Here is a 22,781-nt window from a genome sequence, read left to right on the forward strand (position 1 = left end):
GTTTTAGTAAATCGAGGGAACGAATTAGTAAACCGTGTACGTTTTAGTAAATCGAGGGAATGAAATAGTAAATTGTGCGCGTTTTAGTAAATCGAGGGAATGAAATAGTAAATTGTGCATGTTTTAGTAAATCGAGGGAACGAATTAGTAAATCGTGCGCACGTTTTAGTAAATCGAGGGAATGAAATAGAAAACCGTGTGTACATTTTAGTAAATTGAGGGAACGAATTAGTATATCTAGCGCACGTTTTAGTAAATAGAGGGAATGAAATAGTAAACCGTGTGTACATTTTAGTAAATTGAGGGAATGAAATAGTAAACCGTGTGTACATTTTAGTAAATCGTGCGTTGCGATTTTTAGTAAATCGAGGGAATGAAATAGTAAATTGTGCATGTTTTAGTAAATCGAGGGAACGAATTAGTAAATTGTGCGCACGTTTTAGTAAATAGAGGGAATGAAATAGTAAACCGTGTGTACATTTTAGTAAATCGAGGGAACGAATTAGTATATCTAGCGCACGTTTTAGTAAATAGAGGGAATGAAATAGTAAACCGTGTGTACATTTTAGTAAATTGAGGGAATGAAATAGTAAACCGTGTGTACATTTTAGTAAATCGAGGGAACAAAATAGTAAATCATGCGCACGTTTTAGTAAATTGAGGGAACAAATTAGTAAATCGTGCATGTTTTAGTAAATTGAGGGAACGAAATAGTAAATCGTGCATGTTTTAGTAAATTGAGGGAAGGAAATAGTAAATCGTGCGTACGTTTTAGTAAATCGAGGGAACGAATTAGTAAACCGTGCACGTTTTAGTAAATCGAGGGAACAAAATAGTAAATTGTGCGTGTTTTAGTAAATCGAGGGAACAAAATAGTAAATTGTGCGTGTTTTAGTAAATCGAGGGAACGAAATAGTAAATCGTGCATGTTTTAGTAAATCGAGGGAATGAAATAGTAAACCGTGCACGTTTTAGTAAATCGAGGGAACAAAATAGTAAATTGTGCGTGTTTTAGTAAATCGAGGGAACAAAATAGTAAATTGTGCGTGTTTTAGTAAATCGAGGGAACGAAATAGTAAATCGTGCATGTTTTAGTAAATCGAGGGAATGAAATAGTAAATCGTGCGCACGTTTTAGTAAATCGAGGGAATGAAATAGTAAATCGTGCATGTTTTAGTAAATCGAGGGAATGAAATAGTAAATCGTGACATGATTTAGTCTACTATTTTTTTCTGAAAGAAAATATATATATATATATAGTTAGATCATTAATTACTTAATCATTAAAACGAATAGATTTCCCACACATCACATTAAGGTGATGAAGGGTAGTGTAGGAAATTCTGTTTGTTGATTGGATGCTATGTGCGAGATGCTTTTAGCTGACTGGACAGTACTCCAATGAGGTACTGTTCACGGATTGGCTAGCTGTCGTGGCTCGAGCGATTGGAGTCGTGTTAATATTAGGATTCATCATGGCGCTCGGTTCACCTCAGCACGGTAAGGGCTGTTTTTAATGACAAAAATAACAATATTCATTTAATTTACTCTCTGACATAGAAGTATGTCACCGGTTATATGTGAAGTCACAATTGGGTCTCAAAGCAGTTCTCAAATATGCACTTTTAAAAGGATGAAAGACTCGGTTTTGCTATTAGCACTGCGGCTAGCGGCGACTGACATCCAGCTCGCGTGTGGTTACATGATGCAGCTCACGCGATCTAAAAAACATGCATGTCGTAACCCAGTGAGATGTCCAGCGTGACAGCATCTGTTTAACACGCCTTTGATGCTCAAAATGTTGTCTAATCAGGCAGCTCTTTAGGAATTGAGACAAAGCCCATTATGCACAATGCTCGATTATTGTGTGTTGTTTACAATAACACACATGTACCATGGTACCAACAATGCTTACTTGGTGTTTCGTTTTTTGCACATGTATTTAGGTAATCCTATAGTTTTCGTACTTTGCTGTAGTATATAAATACCATAGTATTCGAATATGGTAATTATTCAGTACCATTATTTGTATATTTCTCATTTGACGTAGTATTATCATTTAATACAACATATTACTTGCACAGTGAACAGTCTTTCTCTGTATTTATTAAATATTCCTTCACAATTATGCAATTAATTGTAATTAATTGATCTTCTGACGAGTTTGTTATGTTAGTTTGTTGTAAAAGCTTGAAACTTTTTGGGGGTAACTTTTTAAAAACTGATTTTGGGCAAATTATGATTTTAAATCAGCTGTTTTATTAGAAAAACTAAATGTATGAACCCTTAAGTGTCTTAAAATTAAGTTATTTTTGGAAAATCGGTCACAAATATATGCTTTGTGGGAACCAAATGTCTCCCAAACTGTAAAACCTTCATTGTGTGGAAGTTTTTGGAAACTAAAAATGATAAATTATTATTAAATAAATTATGATTTTAAGTGAGCTGGGGTTTTCAGAATAACTAAACATTTTTTTAATTTTTTTTTTTGTAGATATTATAATATTTTTGTTGGGAGGAACCATCTTCAGAAATATACTAAGTAACGTCTAATTTAAGAATTACAGTGGTTTCTTTTAGAGGTATAGGTTGTATAACTATAATGAACTGTGTTTGCTCTTTCTTCATGTTAATGCCCTGATCCTGCTGTAATCTGCTCATCTGCCAGTGAGAGTGTTATTTACTTTTCCCACCCAGTGTCTTTATCTTCCATGTCGTAAATAAAGATCATGGGATTTTTGTGTTCGTTCATGTGTGGCAGATGCAGGTTTGTGTTCCTTTGCTGCAGTTTAATCTAAACTCATTTAACCTAATCTAACACATGCAGCAGGCAGCAGACGCAGGGTGTGCGTGATAAGTGTGTGTCTGTACGTGTTCGTCCTCCTACACACATGCAGTCACACTGGGACTGAATATACTGAAATACACTGCTGTGCATGAGCACTTGTGTGCGTGTTTTATATCATGATTTGGTTTTGTTGTCCTTTCTTAGTTTAGTGAACTCACAAACATTTTATTTCTGCATGGATAGTTTGAATTCTCATCCCTTTTTTTGAATTTCTTCTGACTGCAGCAGTGCTGATGTTACATTGCAGTGTAATTATAACACAGCCTGTTTCTGTTCTGTGTGTGTCTGTGGAAGTCACTTATCTTATTCGATCTAATCAGAATGATTCAATCTGATTTGAATGCGCTGTCATGAGAACCAACTAAATTAATGGTTAAATGAAAAAAATATTCTTGACTGAAAGTTTGAATGGATGATTCTGGACGCATTATACATGCCGAAACCATTAATTATGATTTCATAGAATAACTAAAAAAAAAAAAAATTCTAATTGATTTAATTACTTCCTTATGTTGACTTTAATAAAAATAACATCTAGCTCTAACAACTTTTAATATAATATACTTGTGTATATACTTATAACTTAAAATATCAATAATTTATTAGTACTTTTTATTATATAATATACTGGAAACACCCCTGGCAAAGTGTGGTCTTGGACGATATCAGCATAAATCCTTATCATTTTTTTAGTGCAAATACATTACAGTAACTTGACATTATCATTGAAGACCAGCAATAATCATTTTCATTTTGATTTCATAATAATGGCAATATATACATGTCAAAGTCAGACATGCCCCTGTGTCAGCTGTGATGCCTGGTTACTGGTTTAAACTTGGCCCGGGTTTGTAAAAGATTTTAGGGTCAGCACACCTTAATAGCTTCAACAATTGATTGCCAATTAAGTTTTTAGAATACAATGAACCAATCAGAACCCAGTTTAGGTCAGATAGCTGCTAATGGTGGATATTTTCAGTTTTTTTTTATGTATAAACTGTTTATGTGATAAAATATGTTTTCGTAGTTTGTGTTTTCCCTTATCAGTGCAATTTATCACAAATTAAAAAGGATTCATGCCAATATTGTCCAAAACCCTACTTTTCTAGGGCGTTTCCAAACTTTTGGAGGGCAGTGTGTATATATATATATATATATAATTATACACATATACACACACGCGCACACAATGACCATTTTTAATGTTTTGAAAGGAGTCCCTAATGTGTATGCTTTGATAAAAATACACTAATATGTTTACAACTTGAAATAACTTTTTCCTGTTGTAAGGTACTTTAAAATATAATTTATTCCTGTGATCAAAGCTGAATTTTCAGCGTCATTACTCCAGTCTTCAGTGTCACATGATCCTTCAGAAATCATTCTAATATGCTGATTCGCTGGATGGATGTGTTTTTCAGTGCAGTCTATTATACAATTTTTTGACACACTATTATGATAAAAATACTAACAGTGCTCTGGAAAATTCTTTGGAGTTGGATGATAGAAAGATGATAAAAGCACTTCTGTGTCCTTCAAAACTAAACTGCTTGGTAACGCACAACAAAATTTAAAAAGGACAAAATATAATTATTTTTTTATTTTCTGAAAATGGGTGACAAGTTCTTTAACAGACATTTATCTGCCTGCTCCTATGAGAGAGAATGCAAAATACCGTTTATTAATGTCCTGAATAACCAAGAGGGCATTGCTTCTATGCATGAGAACATTAAAGCGTAGTGAGGAAATGCAAATTTAATACTTAATTTGCAATTTTTTGAATTTTGATCACAATAATCTTTTTATAGATGTCAGTGTTCAGCTTTGAACCTGGTTCATTTCACTTCTTTACTTTGTTTGGTGCATCCCTTAATTGAACGTGAATTGGGCTTGTAAGCTCTCAGTACTAAGCCTAACTGCTAACACGAGAAACACAGCTGCACACTTGTGCCTTCTGATTGGACCTTAAGGAGGGAAGAAGTGAAGGCCGATGAACAGAGGCAGTTTAAGAGAAGATACACTCTCTCTGAGTTACATGATCCCTGCAGGTGTTGGTCTGATGTAGTCAGTGCCAGTTTTGCGGGTTGCAGGTGCACGTTACACAATTGCAGCCAAACTCGAATCCAGATCAGATTAAGGAGTTTCAAACACACAAGGCATTTCTTTCCTTCTCTGTTGCACAAATGACATTCATTCATCAGCTCGTTCGCAGTGTTTTTTTTTACAAAAATGCTTCATAAAGGCTTTTATTCTCCACAGAACATCCTTTCGGCCATTTGATCGACACCCTCCGGAGAGAACAGTATGAAGAGCTGAGATATTTCAACCCACAGAAGCTCAGTGATGATAGATATGGTGAGTTACTCAGTGCTTTAGGGTGTTTAAATGAATTCAGGCACTGTTAAAAGTGACTGATCACTTGTTATAAGAAAAACCTGTAATCAAACTCAAGTTCAATAGAATCTTGTGAAAGTACTAACTGGCTCTTTTTCTTGTAGAGAAACTTCCGTTCTGTATACGGGTTCTCCTGGAGTCCGCCATTCGGAAGTGTGACGGGTTCTACGTAAAGATGGAGGATGTCTCTAATATTTTGGACTGGCAGATGCAGCAGAACCGGACCGAGGTGGTGTTCTCGCCCGCCAGGGTTCTGCTGCAGGATTTTACGTGAGTTTTCGACAAGACATGCACGATTTGGGGAAAAATCAAATTGTGATTTTTCTGATAAAAATTTTGATTTAAAATAAAAACAGGTTTGTTGTGCTTGTTTTTAGGGCTGCACAATTTGGTCAGAATTTTATGATTATATATCAGTATATTATGTGACCCTGGATGACAAAACCAGTCATAAGTGTCTAGTTTTTGAAATTGAGATTTATCAGTCCCTCCAGAAAAACGCGGATTTTTTTTGTGATTGTTGCGGGCAAAAATCCTTGATTATGCGGCACGTTTTCTTAAAAAATGCGATAGAATATGCGGGATTTGTTTGCAATTTTATGCGATGAAATTGCGGGAACTTGCAAAAACTGCGGTTTGATGAAAAAGAGAGAAAAAAATGTGATTTCCCCAACACCCTGTTTTCACTAGGCTACTACCTTAATGTAAAGAGTCATTTCTTATTACTTCATATGATAAGCAAGCATACTAAATCACAGAATATTTAAGTTCTCATTCTGTTTTATTTCAGACCTTAATTAACACATGGCTCAAACTTCCGTCTGTGGTCCAACACGCAGTTGCACGCAGTGCAAAATAATTTGCCCCCATGTAACACACCGGGAAACTGCTTCGCGCTGTCTTTTGCGCTTATTTTTGTTGGCAAATGAGAATGATTTGCGTGCTTCATCATGGTATCACTGATTTCACCGCGGGGTTTGCAGATGATATTCACGTCGCGTAATTACGTCACTTCATAAGGTTCCCATGGCAATAGGGGGAAAATAATGGCGCTTTACTTGTGTGAAGTAAATGCAACATTTTTCAACTTTCTGCTAAGATATATGTGACTTTTTTGCAACGAAAATACAGGGATTATGAAATCATGCTAGCCCCGCATATTTTGCTTGCTGAAATCGGCAATTTATGCGGTGAAAGTGCGGCATATTTTAAAAAATGCGACCCCCGCATAAATATGCGGACTTTGGCTGATTATGCGTTAAATCAGGCGATCGCATAATCGCGTTTTTCTGGAGGGACTGATTTATCATATGAAAGTTGTATGGTTAGACAATATTGGGCCTGAGATACAACTATTTAAAAATCTGAAATCTGAGGGTGCAAAAAAATCTAAATATTGAGAAAATCGCCTTTAAATTTGTCCAAATGAAGTCCTTAGCAATGCATATCCACTGACAAAAATATTTTTTTTTATATATTTATGGTAGGAAATTTATAAAATATCTTCATAGAACATGATCTTTACTTAAAGGTGTGATACAGTAAGTCTCAAACACCTTTGTTTCCTCCTTTGTTATATATAAAAATTGTTTAAAAAGACCTCTGAAAAACAGGCGAATCTCAACATAACACCGTAACAGTCGGGATCATTAATATGTATGCCCCCAATATTTGCATCTGCCAGCTCATGTTCAAGGCATTACACAAGGGCAGCCAGTATTAACGTCTGGATCTGTGCACAGCTGAATCATCAGACTAGGTAAGCAAGCAAGAACAATAGCGAAAAATGGCAGATGGAGCAATAATAACTGACATGATCCATGATATCATGATATTTTTAGTGATATTTGTAAACTGTCTTTCTAAATGTTTCGTTAGCATGTTGCTAATGTACTGTTAAATGTGGTTAAAGTTACCATCGTTTCTTACTGTATTCACGGAGACAAGAGCCGTCGTTATTTTCATTTTTAAACACTTGCAGTCTGTATAATTCATAAACACAACTTCATTCTTTATAAATCTCTCCAACAGTGTGTAATGTTAACTTTAGCCACTGAGCACTATCAAACTCATTCAGAATCAAATATAAACATCCAAATAAATACTGACTTACACGATTAGACATGCTGCATGAACACTTTGTAAAGATCCATTTTGAGGGTTATATTAGCTGTGTGAACTTTGTTTATGCTGTTTAAGGCAAGCGCGAGCTCCGTGGGCGTGGAGCACGAGAATTTAAAGGGGAAGCAGGCTGAATCGGCGCATATTTAATGATGTCCCAAAATAGGCAGTTAAAAAAAAGAATGAAAAAAAAAATCTATGGGGTATTTTGAGCTGAAACTTCAGACACATTCAGGGGACACCTTAGACTTATATTACATCTTGTGAAAACACGTTCGATGGCACCTTTTAATATTCTAATGATTTTAAGGATAAAAATCGATCATTTTGATAAAAGAAAAATCGCTAATTTTGACCCATACAATGTATTGTTGGCTGTTGCTACAAATATTCCCGTGTGACTTATGACTAGGGATGGGTACCGAAACCCGGTATTAAATTGATCCCGGGGCTAAATTTTGAAATACCGGTGTATCGATAAGCTCTGACGTTAACGGTTCTGCTATCGGCACTGAAGAAATTATGGAGAAAATACACATGCATTTATTATTGCTATATAGACATTATCTTGCAGATTCTATCTCACCGGAATCGCCAGCTGTTTCTGTTGCAATAATATCAGGACATTTGTCTATGATGCATTTTTGCTTTCGCAGTCCAGAAGAGAGATCACGCTCACGCAGAGGAGCTACAGCGCGGGCAGCTGCTCACATGAAAGCCCTGTTTAATGGTGACAGTGGAGGAGAGAACTAAACAACTAAACGTCTGCTTACACTTTAGGCCTGTGCTTTGATATTAAGCTAGTTTTATTTTTTATTTCGATTTCGCTTCCAAGGGTCAGAAAGAACATATCTGAGGTAAAACTATTAAAAACTAAAAACCGCGTTTCGTCTAGCACACCTTCATTCTCTTCACAGCTGCGCGCGTTCGTTCCTCCCTAAACCCAAACTTAACGTCACAATCGGTGATCGTTGTAAAATGGAGTCTTTACTGTTGCTAAATTGCAGTAAAGGTTTGATAATTATTATCAACGTTTAAAACGTTGAAAGCACAATAATCCGCGCATGAGACGCTGTTCCTCAGGCTGAATTGCGACGCGTGCTTCAAAATGGGCCGCAAATAAACAAACAAATTACACGTTGGGCTTCAGGTGCACGTCCAAACGATCAAATACACACAATAGCATGTTAAAATGACCGGATTGGAGCGTGTTTAGCTACTTAAACGCAGTTTATATCGTAAGTGTACATGAACAGCTTGGAGAAAATCCGATGCGTATCTATATTGTCTTAAAATGACAGCAGTCAGTCACCTTCTCACGATTGTGCCCATCCCTACTTATGACTGGTTTTGTGGTCCAGGGTCAGTGGTAAGTGCTCGACTTGCATTGTCAGTACAAGATCTTGAACAAAAATGTTGTGATGTTTTTCCATCAAGAAGTGCATCAATTTTTAGTCAAAATCTTGTATTGACAATGCAAGAGGTGAGCACTCTGTAAAGTCTCCTTCAGCACATCCCAAAGACTTTTAATGAATTTAAGGTCATTTAAGGTGCCAATTCATGTGTGGAAATGATTCTTCATGCTCCCTCAAGCTCCTTCTTTCACAGTTTGAGCCTGATGAATCTTGACATTGTCATCCTGGAATATGGCAATCTTAATACATGATTGTTTAAGAAATGTATAAATACACTCCATCACTTAGGGTTATAAGAAATGTTGCCAAATATATAACATGCTAGAAACATCATAATCACTGCAATAATCATCAAGTCATAGACTCTTTTGCCTGTTTAAATCCAAGTATTTAAGAGAAATAAAATAATAATGACTCTTAAACACAGCGCATATATTTAATTCAGTCTCAGCCTTTACAATTTGATAACACCAAGCCATATCGCGATTTTGATTTTAGTTTGATTAATCGTGCAGCCTTAATGACAACATCTACACATTAACTGGGCCTGTTCATAACCTTGGATATGTCCTGATGCCTCCTTTATGTGTTTGTTCACAGGGGAATTCCTGCTATGGTGGATCTGGCAGCCATGAGAGATGCTTTAGCTAAACAGGGGGTTGATCCGAACCTGGTGAACCCCAGATGCCCCACAGACCTCATCGTAGATCATTCACTGCAGATTGACTACAGCAAATGGTGAGAGTGAACTCATGGGCTAGAGAAAGGATTAAAACAGTATTTATGTTTAAAAACCCAATAATTACAGCATTAACATAAACAACGATTATGCCCAGAAGTCCTAATGTACACAGTAATTAGGGTGGTGATGTATTGTGCTTTAGATTTTTTGGGTAAACCCTCTCTTTTAATGACCTGAACCAGGCAAGATGCAACAAGTTTCACCATCAAGCGACAAAATCACTAACAAGTGTTGTTAAACTCATTTCTCAGTGCCATCCAGAGCCCTTCAAACCCCGTGGATGAGAGTCACGGTGCTGCTGTCAGGTCTCCTGCCGGTCGGCCATCTCCACGAGGGAGTCACTGTACAGGTCAGCGCCCGGGTCATCGGGGCAGCTGCAGTAAAGCCTCCTGCTCCGACGCCCCCACTGGCAGAACCGCAGCAGTACAGATAGAGAACACACCCCTCCTGTGTCCCTTCCACCTGCAGCCTGTGTCAGAGTACGTCTACACAACACACGCACTAATACACGCTCTCATGTTAATCCGTCTGCTTTCTCTGATGTGCTGATGTCTGTCTGACACACACAGGCCTGAAACTATGATAAGAAATCAAGAGATGGAGCTAACCAGAAACAAAGAGAGATTGCAGTTCTTTAAGGTTAGTCTGTGATTTATATCTACATAAAGACAACATGACATTATTTCAAAAACATTAAAAAAGGCCTACAGACCACAAACTTTTGAACAGTAGTGTAAAGTCTTTTTTTTGTTTGGTTTTCTTTCTCCAGTGGTGTTCAAAAGCCTTTAAAAACATCAACGTGGTTCCGCCAGACATCAACACGGTGCATCAGGTGAATCTTGAGTACCTGTGTCAGGTGGTACAGGAAGGGGAGGGGTTTATTTATCCAGACAGCGTGGTGGGAACGGACTCCCACACCACCATGATCAACGGCCTCGGGATCCTGGGCTGGGGTAAGCACAATGTCACTAGTTACTGTGTTATTATTTGTGAAATCGTCTGTTTTTATTTACCTCACAATCTCTCTCTCATGCTCTCCTTCAGGAGTTGGAGGTATTGAATCAGAGGCGGTCATGTTAGGTCAGCCAGTGTCTTTGACTTTGCCACAGGTTGTCGGCTGTAAACTCGTGGGGACCATCAGTCCTCTTGCAACGTCCATTGATATTGTACTGGGCATTACTAAGGTACAGTGAGGTCCTTAAAGGATTAGTTCACTTCAGAATAAGTTACTCACCCCCATGTCATCCAAGATGTTCATATCTTTCTTTATTTAGTCAAAATGAAATTAAGGTTTATGAGGAAAACATTCCAGGATTTTTCTCCATATAGTAGACTTCAACATGGATCAAGGGGTTGAAGGTAGAGGGCTGCATTCGGTTTGATCTCCTGTGGGACCCAACGCAAATCTCGTGGGAGTGGGCGGTTTTACCTTTGCTGCGGGCAGGAGTTGGCGGTCAGAAAAATTTGCAGGAGACCCGCGGGGAATGGTGGAATTTGGCGAGTAATAGAAACGGTCAACAAATGAAGTTGAGAGGAAAATTAAAGCGGCTCTTTAATGACAAAAGCAAAGCAAGACAAGTCAGACACTTGGAAACAATTCTTAAAATTTGCGCGTTTTATTTTGAGCATTCTCACATGATCTAGTCTAGAAGAAAGACGCACAAGTCTGCGACCGGAGTAAGTAATGCAAGGCCCAGTGATCATTAGTTTAAGTAGGCTATGTTATTTTTATTTATTTATTAGTATTATTTATTTTCTTTTTTTGCAATAGCCTGTTAAGGCATTCTATTTATTTTATTTATTTCATTTTATATTTAATTTGTTTAAAGTAGTCTACTTTGTAAGTCCTATGTACAGGTGTTTATTTAATAAGTTAAAGTTATTTCGTTTCGTGCTTTGGCTTATTTACTTAAACTGTTATTTAAACTGCTTGTTTAGTTAATCGTTCGGTGAGTGTGTATGCAGTAGCCTGCGTTCAAAAACCGAGGTGCCGCTAGTTGTGGTTTTGTTTTAACGGTTAAAGGGCACCTATTATGCAAAATTCACTTTTACATGGTGTTTGACCATAAATGTGTGTTGGCAGTGTGTGAGCAAAACCACCCTAGAATGAGAAAAATCCACCCAGTGGTTTTTTTACAATCTCAATAATTCATAAGCACTGTCTCAGAACGCCCTGTTCTAAGATTGCTCTCACTGTGACGTAGAATTGCGCTAAGCCCCACCCACGTGGTTTGATTGACAATCTGGTTTTGGCATAGACCCCGCCGTCGGTGATCGGTCAACCATCCTCCATTGTTTCAACGACAGCCGGTAATGTCTCCTAAGAAACATAAGTGTTCTGTTGTGGGATGTAATAATGAACATAGTAGTTTTCACTTACTTCCGACATCAGAGCCACTGAAAACGCAGTGGATGGATTTTATTTACGAAGGAAAGGCGGCACTCAAAATTTCAAAATACGTTCATGTTTGCGCGAATAATTTTTTGACTGACTGTTTTGAGAACGAGGGTCAATTCAAAGCAGGTTTTGCTTCAAAGTTAATCCTCAAGTGTGGATCGTTGCCTACTGTTCGCGATCCAACGTCACCTCCAGAAGAAGTAAGTGTATTTAATGTTTTTTTGAGCAAATAGTCATTTCAGTCGATGTCAGCCAATTCAATAACAAATGCGTCTAAAGTTGTTGTCGTCGTCGTAGAATGTCTGTGTATATAATTTAAACCTTGTTTGTATAGTGTGTATCTAACGTACTTAGCAAACGTTATGACAGTATTTGTGTTTGTAGTTTCAAAAAATTGCGCGAACGTGATCACAGTGTGTGTGCGTGCGTGTGTGTGTGTTGCACATCCATAATTGCAAAAGGGGCGCGATTAAAACTCTACAAGTACATAAATGTATCAAATAACCATTCAGAGACGTCCTGCTCCGTTCTCAATTGTGTTTCTTCTGCCGGAGTCTCTTCATCATCTGGGTCTGATTCCGGTTCAAACATGTACGGCTAAATGTCATACAAAACAGCGGGTCTCTCACTCTCAGCCATTGTTTATTGCCATAGGTATGCAAGTTACACCCTCATCCAAAGGCAGGGCGGGGATATGCAGCTCATTTATATTTAAGGTGGTACACACCAAAACAGCTCTTTTTAAAACAGGCCCCAAAAATGACATTTTCAAATGGTTATAATAAATTAACTGTGGGGTATTTTGTGCTGAAACTTCACAAATACATTCTGGGGACACCCAAGACCAATATTACATCTTGTAAAAAGGGGCATAATAGGTGCCCTTTAATGTTTTTTAACGCTAATAAAGAAAAATACCCAATGTTTTTATCACGTGTGGTGCTTTGTTTTTGCGGCTACTTTCTTATTTAAATGCAATCATGTTTAAAGTCTGTTATTTTGGATGTTAACATAGTCTGTTTAGGCCTGTTTTCACAAGCTCTGAGAGAAAGTCCGCGGGAGCGGGCGGGTTTGGACACAAACATTGCGGGCACGGGCGGGAGCGGGCGGTTCTGGGCTGCGTTTCCCAAAAGCATCGTAAGCCTAAGTTGATCGTAACTCCATTGGTGTCAATGGAGCTACGATCAACATAGGCTAACGATGCTTTTGGGAAACGCTACCCTGGTCAGACATTCAGCGGGAGCATGCAGGTACGGGTTAAGGAAATCAGTCCCGCGCAGGGCTCTAGTTGAAGGTCCAAATGTCAGTTTCAGTGCAGCTTCAAAGGGCTCTACATGATCCCAGATGAGGAATAAGGGTCTTATCTAGCGAAACAATTGTCCATTTTCTAAAAAGAAATATAACATTATATACTTTTTAACCACAAATGCTCATCTTGCACTAGCTCTGTGATGCGCCGCGCATTATGTAATCGTGTTGGAAAGGTCCAGATCCAGTTTTCAAAGTGAATGTGTAAAGACTAAGTCAAATGCCCTTTACAAAAATGGTTAAAACAACAATGTCAGACAATTTGAGAAGAAATTCGTTTTTTGCCCTGCCCTACCTTCCACCTATGTCACCCGTGACCTTTCCAACATGATTACGTAATGCGTGGCGCATCACAGAGCAGTGCGAGACAAACATTTGTGGTTAAGAAGTGTATCATTTTATTTCTTTTTTTTAGAAAATGATAGATAAGACCCTTTTTCCTCGTCTGTGATCATGTAGAGCTCTTTGAAGCTGCACTGAAACTGACATTTGGACCCATTGATCCCCGTTGAAGTCCACTATAAGGAGAAAAATCCTGGAATGTTTTCCTCAAAATCTTAATTTGTTTTCGACTGAAGAAAGAAAGACATGAACATCTTGGATGACATGAGGGTGAGTAAATTATCAGGAAATTTTAATTCTGAAGTGAACCAATCCTTTAATATACAACATCATCAGTGAGTTCGCAAATCAGCATCTCAAGAAATAACACTGTCTGATCTTTGTGTCTCAGCATCTGCGCCAGGCAGGAATCGGCGGGAAGTTCGTAGAGTTCTTTGGGCCTGGTGTGCCACAGCTTTCGGCTCCCGATCGGACCACTATCGCTAACATGTGCCCGGAGTACAGCGCCACCGTGAGCTTCTTTCCTGTGGATGACATCACCCTGCAGCACTTTAAACACACTAGTATGCACCATTCTTTATACTTCAGATTAAAAAACTTAGTGATATTAAGGGTGTAATATGACAGAAATGTTTATCTGATCAGTCTGCAGTGAGGAGAAGCTTGTGGTTTTAGAAGACTACCTGAAGGCTATCAAACTCTTCAGAACCTACGGCGACCAATCAGAAGAGCCGCAGTATTCACAGGTTGGTTTGTTTATTTTTTCCTGAACATTTTGAGAATTTAAAAGGCTGTTTTTGCTACGGTACCCTTTTAGACTTCTTCTTTATACAGTACCGCTCAAATGTTTGGTGTGTTTTAATGTTTTGGAAATAAATCGCCATTTATTTGATCTAAAAAGCTATTATAATATTGTTAAATATTATTACAGTTTAGCTTTTTGTGTACTTTTGAACGGTAGTGTAAATCACCTTCACGTGAAATGAATCACCAAAAGAGCAATAAAAATCCAGAGTATAACCCCCATAAAGCTACCAAGGTCACATGTCATGTGGTTGGTGTCGTAGGTCATCGAGATGAACCTGAGCTCCATTGTGCCTCATGTCAGTGGACCCAAACGGCCACAGGATAGAGTCGCCGTGACTTGCATGAAGGAAGACTTTATTAACTGTCTGAATGAGAAGGTGAATGCACATATTAACACACACACACACACAAAGTATTTCTCAATTAAGTAATGGTACCAAGTTGCTATCTGGGTTTGTTTTTTGTGCCATCCACGTATGCGTAGGTGGGTTTTAAAGGCTTCCACATATCCAAAGACAAGCAGGCAACTCTGGTCCCGTTCCTGCACGAAGGGGCGGAGTATAACCTGTCACATGGATCTGTTGTCATCGCTGCTGTCATCAGCTGCACCAATAACTGCAACCCGTCCGTCATGCTGGCCGCAGGTCAGATGTCAGCACATCTGTAGATCTGATATGAGCTGTTTGCACAGTGTCTCTCACATGGATGTGTGTGTTTTCTGTTCAGGTCTACTTGCGAAGAAAGCCGTCGAGGCTGGTCTGACGGTAAAACCGTATATCAGGACCAGTCTGGTGCCCGGCAGTGGAACCGTCACACATTACCTGAACACCAGTGGAGTCCTGCCCTTCCTCAGGAAACTCGGGTACACACACAAATTTATATACACACACTTAGGTTATCACATGAAAGATATCACTAAAACGAAAGCTGTTGTAAAAAAATTATTTAATTTATATATATAATTAAATTGTATATAATTGTAACATTTCTGCTGCATTTAGTGCTTATTGCTTTTCATAGTTTTTAATTGGATTTTTGTCTTCTATTCCGATAATGAATGATTATAATAGCCACTTTTCACATAAACACATGCACAATTTCTAAATAATGACCTAAATAATGTATGTTTTTCAATCATGGGTTTCAGTTTCGAGGTGGTGGGTTATGGATGTGCAACATGTGTGGGCAACACAGCACCTTTACCTGAGAGTGTGGTAGACGCCATTAAACAGGTGAGGCAAACTCTCATTTTGTCTCTTTCTTTCTGAACATCTGCACATTAACCTGAGCTGTCTGCTTGTGTGCAGGGTGATTTGGTGGCGTGTGGCGTTTTGTCTGGAAACAGGCATTTAGAAGGACGCCTGTGTGATTGCGTTCGGGCGAATTATTTGGCCTCACCCCCGCTGGTGGTGGCGTATGCGATCGCAGGCACAGTCAGCATCAACCTGGAGACAGAACCGCTAGGAGTGAACTCAGAGGGGAAGGACGTGTATCTGCGGGATATCTGGCCATCCAAAGAGGAGGTGAACCACACAGAGGAGAACATCGTCATCGCCTCCATGTTCAAAGAGCTGAAGAACCGGATGGAGGTGCGATGAGTTTCATAGCACACTTTCTTAAAGGATTAGTTCACTTTAGAAATAAAATTTCCTGATAATTTACTCAACCCCATGTCAGCCATGATGTTCATGTCTTTCTTTCTTCAGTCGAAATTAAGGTTTTTGAGGGAAACATTCCAGGATTTTCTCCATATAGTGGACTTAAACGGGTTGAAGGTGCAGCTTCAAAGGGATCTACATAATCCCAGATGAGGAATAAAGGTCTTATCTAGAGAAACGATCGGTCATTTATTAAAAAAAAAAAAAATACAATTTATATAGTTTTAACCACAAATTCTCGTCTTGCATCGTCCGACATTGTTGTTTTACCTTATTTTTGTAAAGTGCATTTGACTTAGTCTTTGCATGATTGATTTGTAAACACTGGGTCGGTGCTTCAGCCTATGTCACACGTGACCTTTCCAACATGATTACGTAATGCGTGGCACATTGCAGAACAGTGCAAGATGAGCATTTGTGGTTAAAAAGTATGTAATTTTTAATTTTATTTAGAAAATGACCAATTGTTTCACTAGATAAGACCCTTATTCCTCATTTGGGATCGTGTAGAGCACTTTAAAGCTGCACATTTGGACCTTCAACCTGTTGAACCCCATTGAAGTTCACTATATGGAGAAAAATCCTGGAATGTTTCCCTCAAAAACCTTAATTTCTTTTGGAATGAAGAAAGAAAGACATGAACATCTTGGATGACATGGGGGTGAGTAAATTATCAGGAAATTTTAATTCTGAACCAATCCTTTAAGAAGATGAAGTGATTGATTCACTGAATCGGTTGAATCATTAGAATTGTATGTTAACACCAGCTGATTTGTGTGATTGTCAGCAGAAAGGAAGTACGTTCTGGAACAGTTTAGACTCTGCTGAATCTGCCCTCTTCCCGTGGGATCCAAAATCCACCTACATCCGTTGTCCGTCCTTCTTCAGCAAACTGGTGAGTGTCATCCAGTGTTATTTTAGGAGTATTTGTACACTATTATAGTATTTGCTAATATTTTAAATTGACTTTGTTTTATATTTTCAGTTTTCACTTGTTTTTTTTGTCATTTTTATTAGTTTTTGTTTTTTTCTTTTTCTTTAATTTATATTTCAGTTTAAAAATACGTTTTAAGTTTTATTAATTGAACTTATTTTTAGTTAGTTGCCAAGGCAGCATTTGTAATTTTCATTTTAAGTTTTTAAAGTTTACATTTTTCATCTAATATATATGTTTTATTTTATTTCAGCTTTATTTAATTTAACAAAAGTGATTTTTAATAGTTTGGATTTTAGTCATTCAGTGTCATTCAGATGTGGATCTCCTCAGTTTTCACTGTATTTCAACACTAACTCTGCCCCTGTTTCTCTTCACCTCAGACTAAAGAGATGTGCGCCCCTCAGTCCATTGACAGTGCGTACCCGCTCCTCTTTCTGGGTGATAAAGTAACAACCGATCACATTTCTCCAGCGGGAAGCATCGCAAGAGTCAGCGCTGCCGCCAAATACCTGCAGAGCAAACGGTGAGATTATTTCTTTTCGGTATGCTTCACATATCCCTCTGAGTGAGTGAGAAGTCAGAATCATTATAGTGAATTGGTTCATTTGAACGATTCATTCCTCAGAGTCATTGTTCAGTGTTCTTGAAACTCCTGCATTGCATTTTTGTAGTAAAATTGCTTTTTATTACTATGTTGATAAATGTTATGATAAAGATAATCAGATGCTAAGTTTAATTCCTTTATATATTTGATTCAGTCTGACCCCTCGTGAGTTCAATTCTTACGGCGCACGGAGAGGAAATGATGCCGTGATGACTCGAGGAACATTTGCCAGCATTAAGCTTCAGAACCGTCTAATCGGGAAGACCGGACCCAAAACACTGCACATTCCAACAGGACAAACGGTTAGTGTCCAGACTGAACCGGTTTGAACATGATTTCTTCTGGCTCTGAGCTCATGGTTTGGTTTGTGTCGTCCCATCACAGCTGGATGTGTTTGAAGCTGCTGAACGCTATCAGAGGGATGGAGTTCCCCTCATCATCCTGGCAGGAAAAGAGTACGGCTCTGGCAGCTCACGCGACTGGGCCGCCAAAGGACCTTATTTACTGGTACTGGAGCTGTAATCCTTTTTCTGAGGAAATGTCTGGAAATCTTCTGCTACACAAACACTTAACATACTGACTGTTTGTGTGTGTCTCAGGGGGTGCGTGCGGTGATAGCAGAGAGCTTTGAGAAGATTCATAAGAATCATTTGGTGGGGATGGGAATCGCTCCGCTGCAGTTCCTGCCAGGACAGAATGCCGACTCGCTGGAGCTGTGTGGAAAAGAGCGATTCACCATCAACATCCCACAGGAACTCACGCCCCGACAACAGCTCACAGTACAGGTAGAGCGACTCGCAGTGGACAAAACTTCTCTTTAGCATTTTCATTGAGATGTGCCCTCAATAACCAGTGTAGTCTGAATGACTATTTTAGAGCCAATACATTTTTATTTATGTATGTGGAATTTAGCTTGCAGGAAGCAAATTAATTATGTGATATTTTCCGACATTCTCTTTTGAGGAGTAAAACCAAACAATAACAAATGACTCTTATGAACCAATTCTTTAGTGAATCACAAACGTAAAGGGCAACCTGTGTAGTCCGAATCATGAACAAATTTATAGTGAATCAAAAGCAGACGGTGTAACCAGTGTAGTCTGATTCACAAACAAATGACTCACATGAACAGGTTTTTTTTTTGTGTAAGTAAAAAAAACAGCATAGCCACTGTATTCAGATTCACAAACAAAATGACTCTTATAAACCAGTTCTTTTATAGTGAATCAGAAGCAGACAGCGTAACCAGTGTAGTCCGATTCAGGAACAAATGAATCTTATAAATCAGTTCTTTATAGTGAATCAGAAGCAGACAGCGTAACCAGTGTAGTCCGATTCAGGAACAAATGAATCTTATAAACCAGTTCTTTATAGTAAGTAAAAAAAAAACAAAAAAAACAGCGGAAGCAGTGTAGTCCGATTCGTGAACAAATGACTCTTATAAACCAGTTCTTTATAGTGAATCAGAAGCAGACAGCGTAACCAGTGTAGTCCAATTCAGGAACAAATGACTCAAATGACAGCACAACCAGCATAGTTCGATTCAGGAACAAATGACTCTTATAAACCAGTTCTTTATAGTGAATCAGAAGCAGACAGCGTAACCAGCATAGTCCGATTCATGAACAAATGACTCTTATAAACCAGTTCTTTATAATGAATCAAAAGCAGACAGCACAACCAGCATAGTCCGATTCACAAACGAATCTTATAAACCAGTTCTTTATAGTGAATCAGAAGCAGACAGCATAACCAGTGTAGTCCGATTCACAAACGAATCTTATAAACCAGTTCTTTTATAGTGAATCAAAAGCAGACAGCATAAGCAGTGTAATCCGATTCATGAACAAACAAATCCTATAAACCAGTTCTTTATAGTGAATCAAAAGCAGACAGCGCAACCAGTGTAGTCTGATTCAGGAACAAATGACTCTTATAAACCAGTTCTTTATAGTGAATCAAAAGCAGACAGCGTAACCAGTGTAGTCCGATTCAGGAACAAATGAATCTTATAAATCAGTTCTTTATAGTGAATCAGAAGCAGACAGCGTAACCAGTGTAGTCCGATTCAGGAACAAATGAATCTTATAAATCAGTTCTTTATAGTGAATCAGAAGCAGACAGCGTAACCAGTGTAGTCCGATTCAGGAACAAATTCATCTTATAAACCAGTTCTTTATAGTAAGTAAAAAAAAAAAAAAAAACAGCGGAAGCAGTGTAGTCCGATTCGTGAACAAATGACTCTAATAAACCAGTTCTTTATAGTGAATCAGAAGCAGACAGCATAACCAGTGTAGTCCGATTCACAAACGAATCTTATAAACCAGTTCTTTTATAGTGAATCAAAAGCAGACAGCATAAGCAGTGTAATCCGATTCATGAACAAACAAATCCTATAAACCAGTTCTTTATAGTGAATCAAAAGCAGACAGCGCAACCAGTGTAGTCTGATTCAGGAACAAATGACTCTTATAAACCAGTTCTTTAGAGTGAATCAAAAGCAGACAGGGCAACCAGGGCTGTGTTTCCAAAAAGCATCGTAAACTTAAGTTGATCGTAGCTCCATTGAAACTAATGGAGCTACGATCAACTTAGGCTTACGATGCTTTTGGGAAACGCTACCCAGTGTAGTCCGATTCAGGAACAAATGTCTCTTATGAACCAGTTCTTTATAGTGAATCAGAAGCAGACAGCGTAAGCAGTGTAATCCGATTCAGGAACAAATGACTCTTATGAACAGGTTCTTTTTATTAAGTACAAAAATAATAAAAATATAGCATAGCCACTGTAGTTTGATTGACAAGCAAATGACTCACAACCAGTGCAGGACAAACAAAATGCTTTTCTGAGCTGGTCCTTTCAAATGAATCATTCATAAAGACTCACTAACTCATCTATTGGATAAATAACAATAGAATTACATCATTTGGGACCTGCTGTTATTAAACATGTCATTATTAAAATTAATATTTTGTAGTGTACCATGTTAAAAGGTTCCCATATAATTTATAGCAATAGCTAAGAGAATTTTATATGCAAGCAAAATGGGCCATTATGTAGTAAAATATAACCAAATTGCTTGTGAATCGAAATTTGTCCTACTCTTAAGCTGCAATTTTCCATGTGACATCCAAAGTTTTTGTCGTCTTCTGTTTGCAGACGAGCACAGGGAAGAGTTTCAGTGTCATGGCTCTTTTCGAGAACGACATGGATGTGGCATTTTTCAGACACGGAGGCATCCTGAAGTACGTAGCTCGTTCTCTGCTGCTGTAGCACAATCAGACTCATAGCCGCGGAGACGCCCGGCGGACCTCTGATCGGCACAGCGCCACCTAGAGGCCTTCAGGATGAACTCTGAACGCTGTGCCTCTTGTTAGCAGAATCCTCCCGTCTCGGAGGATGTCATTATTTTGCACTTAAAGCAACAAATGTCCAACGTTTCTCTCCAAATCGCGATTCGGTGCGATAAGGTGTATTTTTGCGGTCTGGTTGTGGAGCGTAAACTTTGGGCATTTCATATTGCAGTGCCTGCAACGCGTGTCAAGGAACTGTTCTTCTAACCTGAGCTTTTCAGTCTGGACGCAAAGACTGCACGACCTTGCAGCCAATGGAGGCTTTGCTCTTGTTTCATGGTGCTGATTTTGACACGGGCACTTTGATGGAGTGAAAGTGTCCACACGTTCACTGTTGTTTCTTAATTTCCCAGCTTTTGTTTCTTTATGAACGTCCACATATTCACAACAAAAAAGCACTCTTTGTTTGTATCCGATCCAGTAAAAGAGTTTATTTATTATGATCGTCCACTTAGTGTCTTCTGTTACTGGGATTGTGAGTGACAATGATGACTAAAAGATTAAAGAAGATGCTTTTTAACGATGTCTGATGGAGCCCGAGGCGTATGTTCGACCATAAACATCATATGATATATAAATATTAATCTGAGCTCACGTTAGAGAGTGAACGATGGCTGGTTTTTGTACTGTCACAGTGCTGTTTGCCTTGTTGCAATGTTTGGCTTCAGTCCTTGTGTTCTGTATGTGGAGACAGTATGCAAATCCTCAGCACTGGGGTGAACGATGCAGTAGACAACAAATTTTTTCTTGAATTATGCTGTCATTGTAAATAATTTTTAATAAATAATGACATCAGCATGCTGAGTTTGTCTTTTTTGCATTTATAATACTATAACACCCTCTAACATTTCACTTAATATAAATTTTTTTGGAAATATTCATAATTTGTACATTGATTAAAGTGCATGTAATGCGTCTCCCTTACACTGGGGGCGCTGTGGAAATGAGCGAGTCATTCCTGTAGAATGTAGAGCATATTCAATCTAGCTTGGCCACTCTCATCAGCACAAAGCTCCTGGAATCAGGCAATAATGACGGTTTTTCAGTAACTACTGGCACTTTTGTCCTGGTTAATATGAAATAAAAACATTTCACACTTTAATTTGTCTTTTAATTTGTCTAACAATGTCCAATAGTGAACATACATCCATCACAGAAAAGCTTCCACATTTCTTCATCCTAAATGGCTACGGTTACATTTTCGTAAAACATTTAAATTGTTTGTATCGAGCCCTGGATATGACATGCAGGAATAGTAGGCTAAATTGTGCGCATGATTTATATTTCGTTCCCTCGATTTACTAAAACGTGCACATGGTTTATAAATCAAGGGAACTAAATATTAAATTGTACGCATGTTTTAGTAAGTCGTGCGCACGATTTAGTAAATTGAGGGAATGAACTATTAAATTGTGCGCATGATTTAATTTTTTTCTTGCACGTCGTGCGGGGCTCCGTATTTCTGTTTAGTTTACTCTGCTTAGAATATCATAGTTTTATTCAAATAATATTTTATGAATATTTTCTTATGTTAAGCAATAAATTATATACATAAAAGGCATTTGAAAAGTATCTTACATTTAAAAAGTCAGTTTTTAATTGTTGTTTAATAACACTTACGCTGCCCCGCTCTGGTGTATATGTGCTTTGCAGAGTAAAATTATTAAATAACTCCTTAAGTGCGGATAATTAGTTTTTTTCGTTTGAAAGTATTTCTAATAGACCCTTTTCACAAAACTGGGTTTCTCAGAAGTGAAATTTTTGGGTAAACTGTTGTAGCGGTAAATGTATGTATTTTTTTCGTTTCCATTTGCACAAAAAGCAAAATAGCACAATAGTGTTTTCATAACTTTC

The 22,781-nt window shown here is 38.2% G+C and overlaps 1 protein-coding gene across 3 annotated transcripts; it reads left to right on the top strand.

Moving 5' to 3' along the window:
* Window positions 1-1,457: 1,457 nt before the first annotated feature.
* On the top strand, window positions 1,458-21,943 carry ireb2 (iron-responsive element binding protein 2). 3 transcript variants are annotated; one of them, XM_067379710.1, is made up of 21 exons: window positions 1,458-1,500; window positions 5,108-5,203; window positions 5,347-5,512; window positions 9,379-9,516; window positions 9,772-9,999; window positions 10,090-10,159; window positions 10,290-10,473; window positions 10,565-10,704; window positions 13,960-14,131; window positions 14,214-14,314; window positions 14,636-14,752; window positions 14,860-15,019; window positions 15,102-15,237; window positions 15,523-15,607; window positions 15,683-15,964; window positions 16,821-16,928; window positions 17,351-17,493; window positions 17,729-17,876; window positions 17,959-18,081; window positions 18,174-18,359; window positions 20,734-21,943. In XM_067379710.1, the coding sequence occupies exons 1-21, from the start codon at window positions 1,476-1,478 to the stop codon at window positions 20,845-20,847; spliced, it is 2,922 nt and encodes a 973-aa protein (XP_067235811.1). In that variant the 5' UTR covers window positions 1,458-1,475; the 3' UTR covers window positions 20,848-21,943. The 3 variants fall into 3 exon arrangements, with proteins under 3 accessions (XP_067235811.1, XP_067235812.1, XP_067235813.1); XM_067379711.1 differs by having other exon boundaries at window positions 16,824-16,928; window positions 20,734-21,942; XM_067379712.1 differs by lacking the exon at window positions 14,636-14,752.
* Window positions 21,944-22,781: the final 838 nt, after the last annotated feature.

This window comes from Chanodichthys erythropterus, chromosome 24 (assembly GCF_024489055.1).
Source record: "Chanodichthys erythropterus isolate Z2021 chromosome 24, ASM2448905v1, whole genome shotgun sequence".
Lineage (NCBI taxonomy): Eukaryota > Metazoa > Chordata > Actinopteri > Cypriniformes > Xenocyprididae > Chanodichthys > Chanodichthys erythropterus.

Coding starts and splice junctions, on each gene's coding strand:
- ireb2 (XM_067379710.1), top strand. CDS start 1,476: ATGGCGCTCGGTTCACCTCAGCACG. Junction 9,517..9,771: donor CAGATTGACTACAGCAAATG/GTGAGAGTGAAC, acceptor CTCATTTCTCAG/TGCCATCCAGAGCCCTTCAA. Junction 18,082..18,173: donor CCAAAGGACCTTATTTACTG/GTACTGGAGCTG, acceptor TGTGTGTCTCAG/GGGGTGCGTGCGGTGATAGC.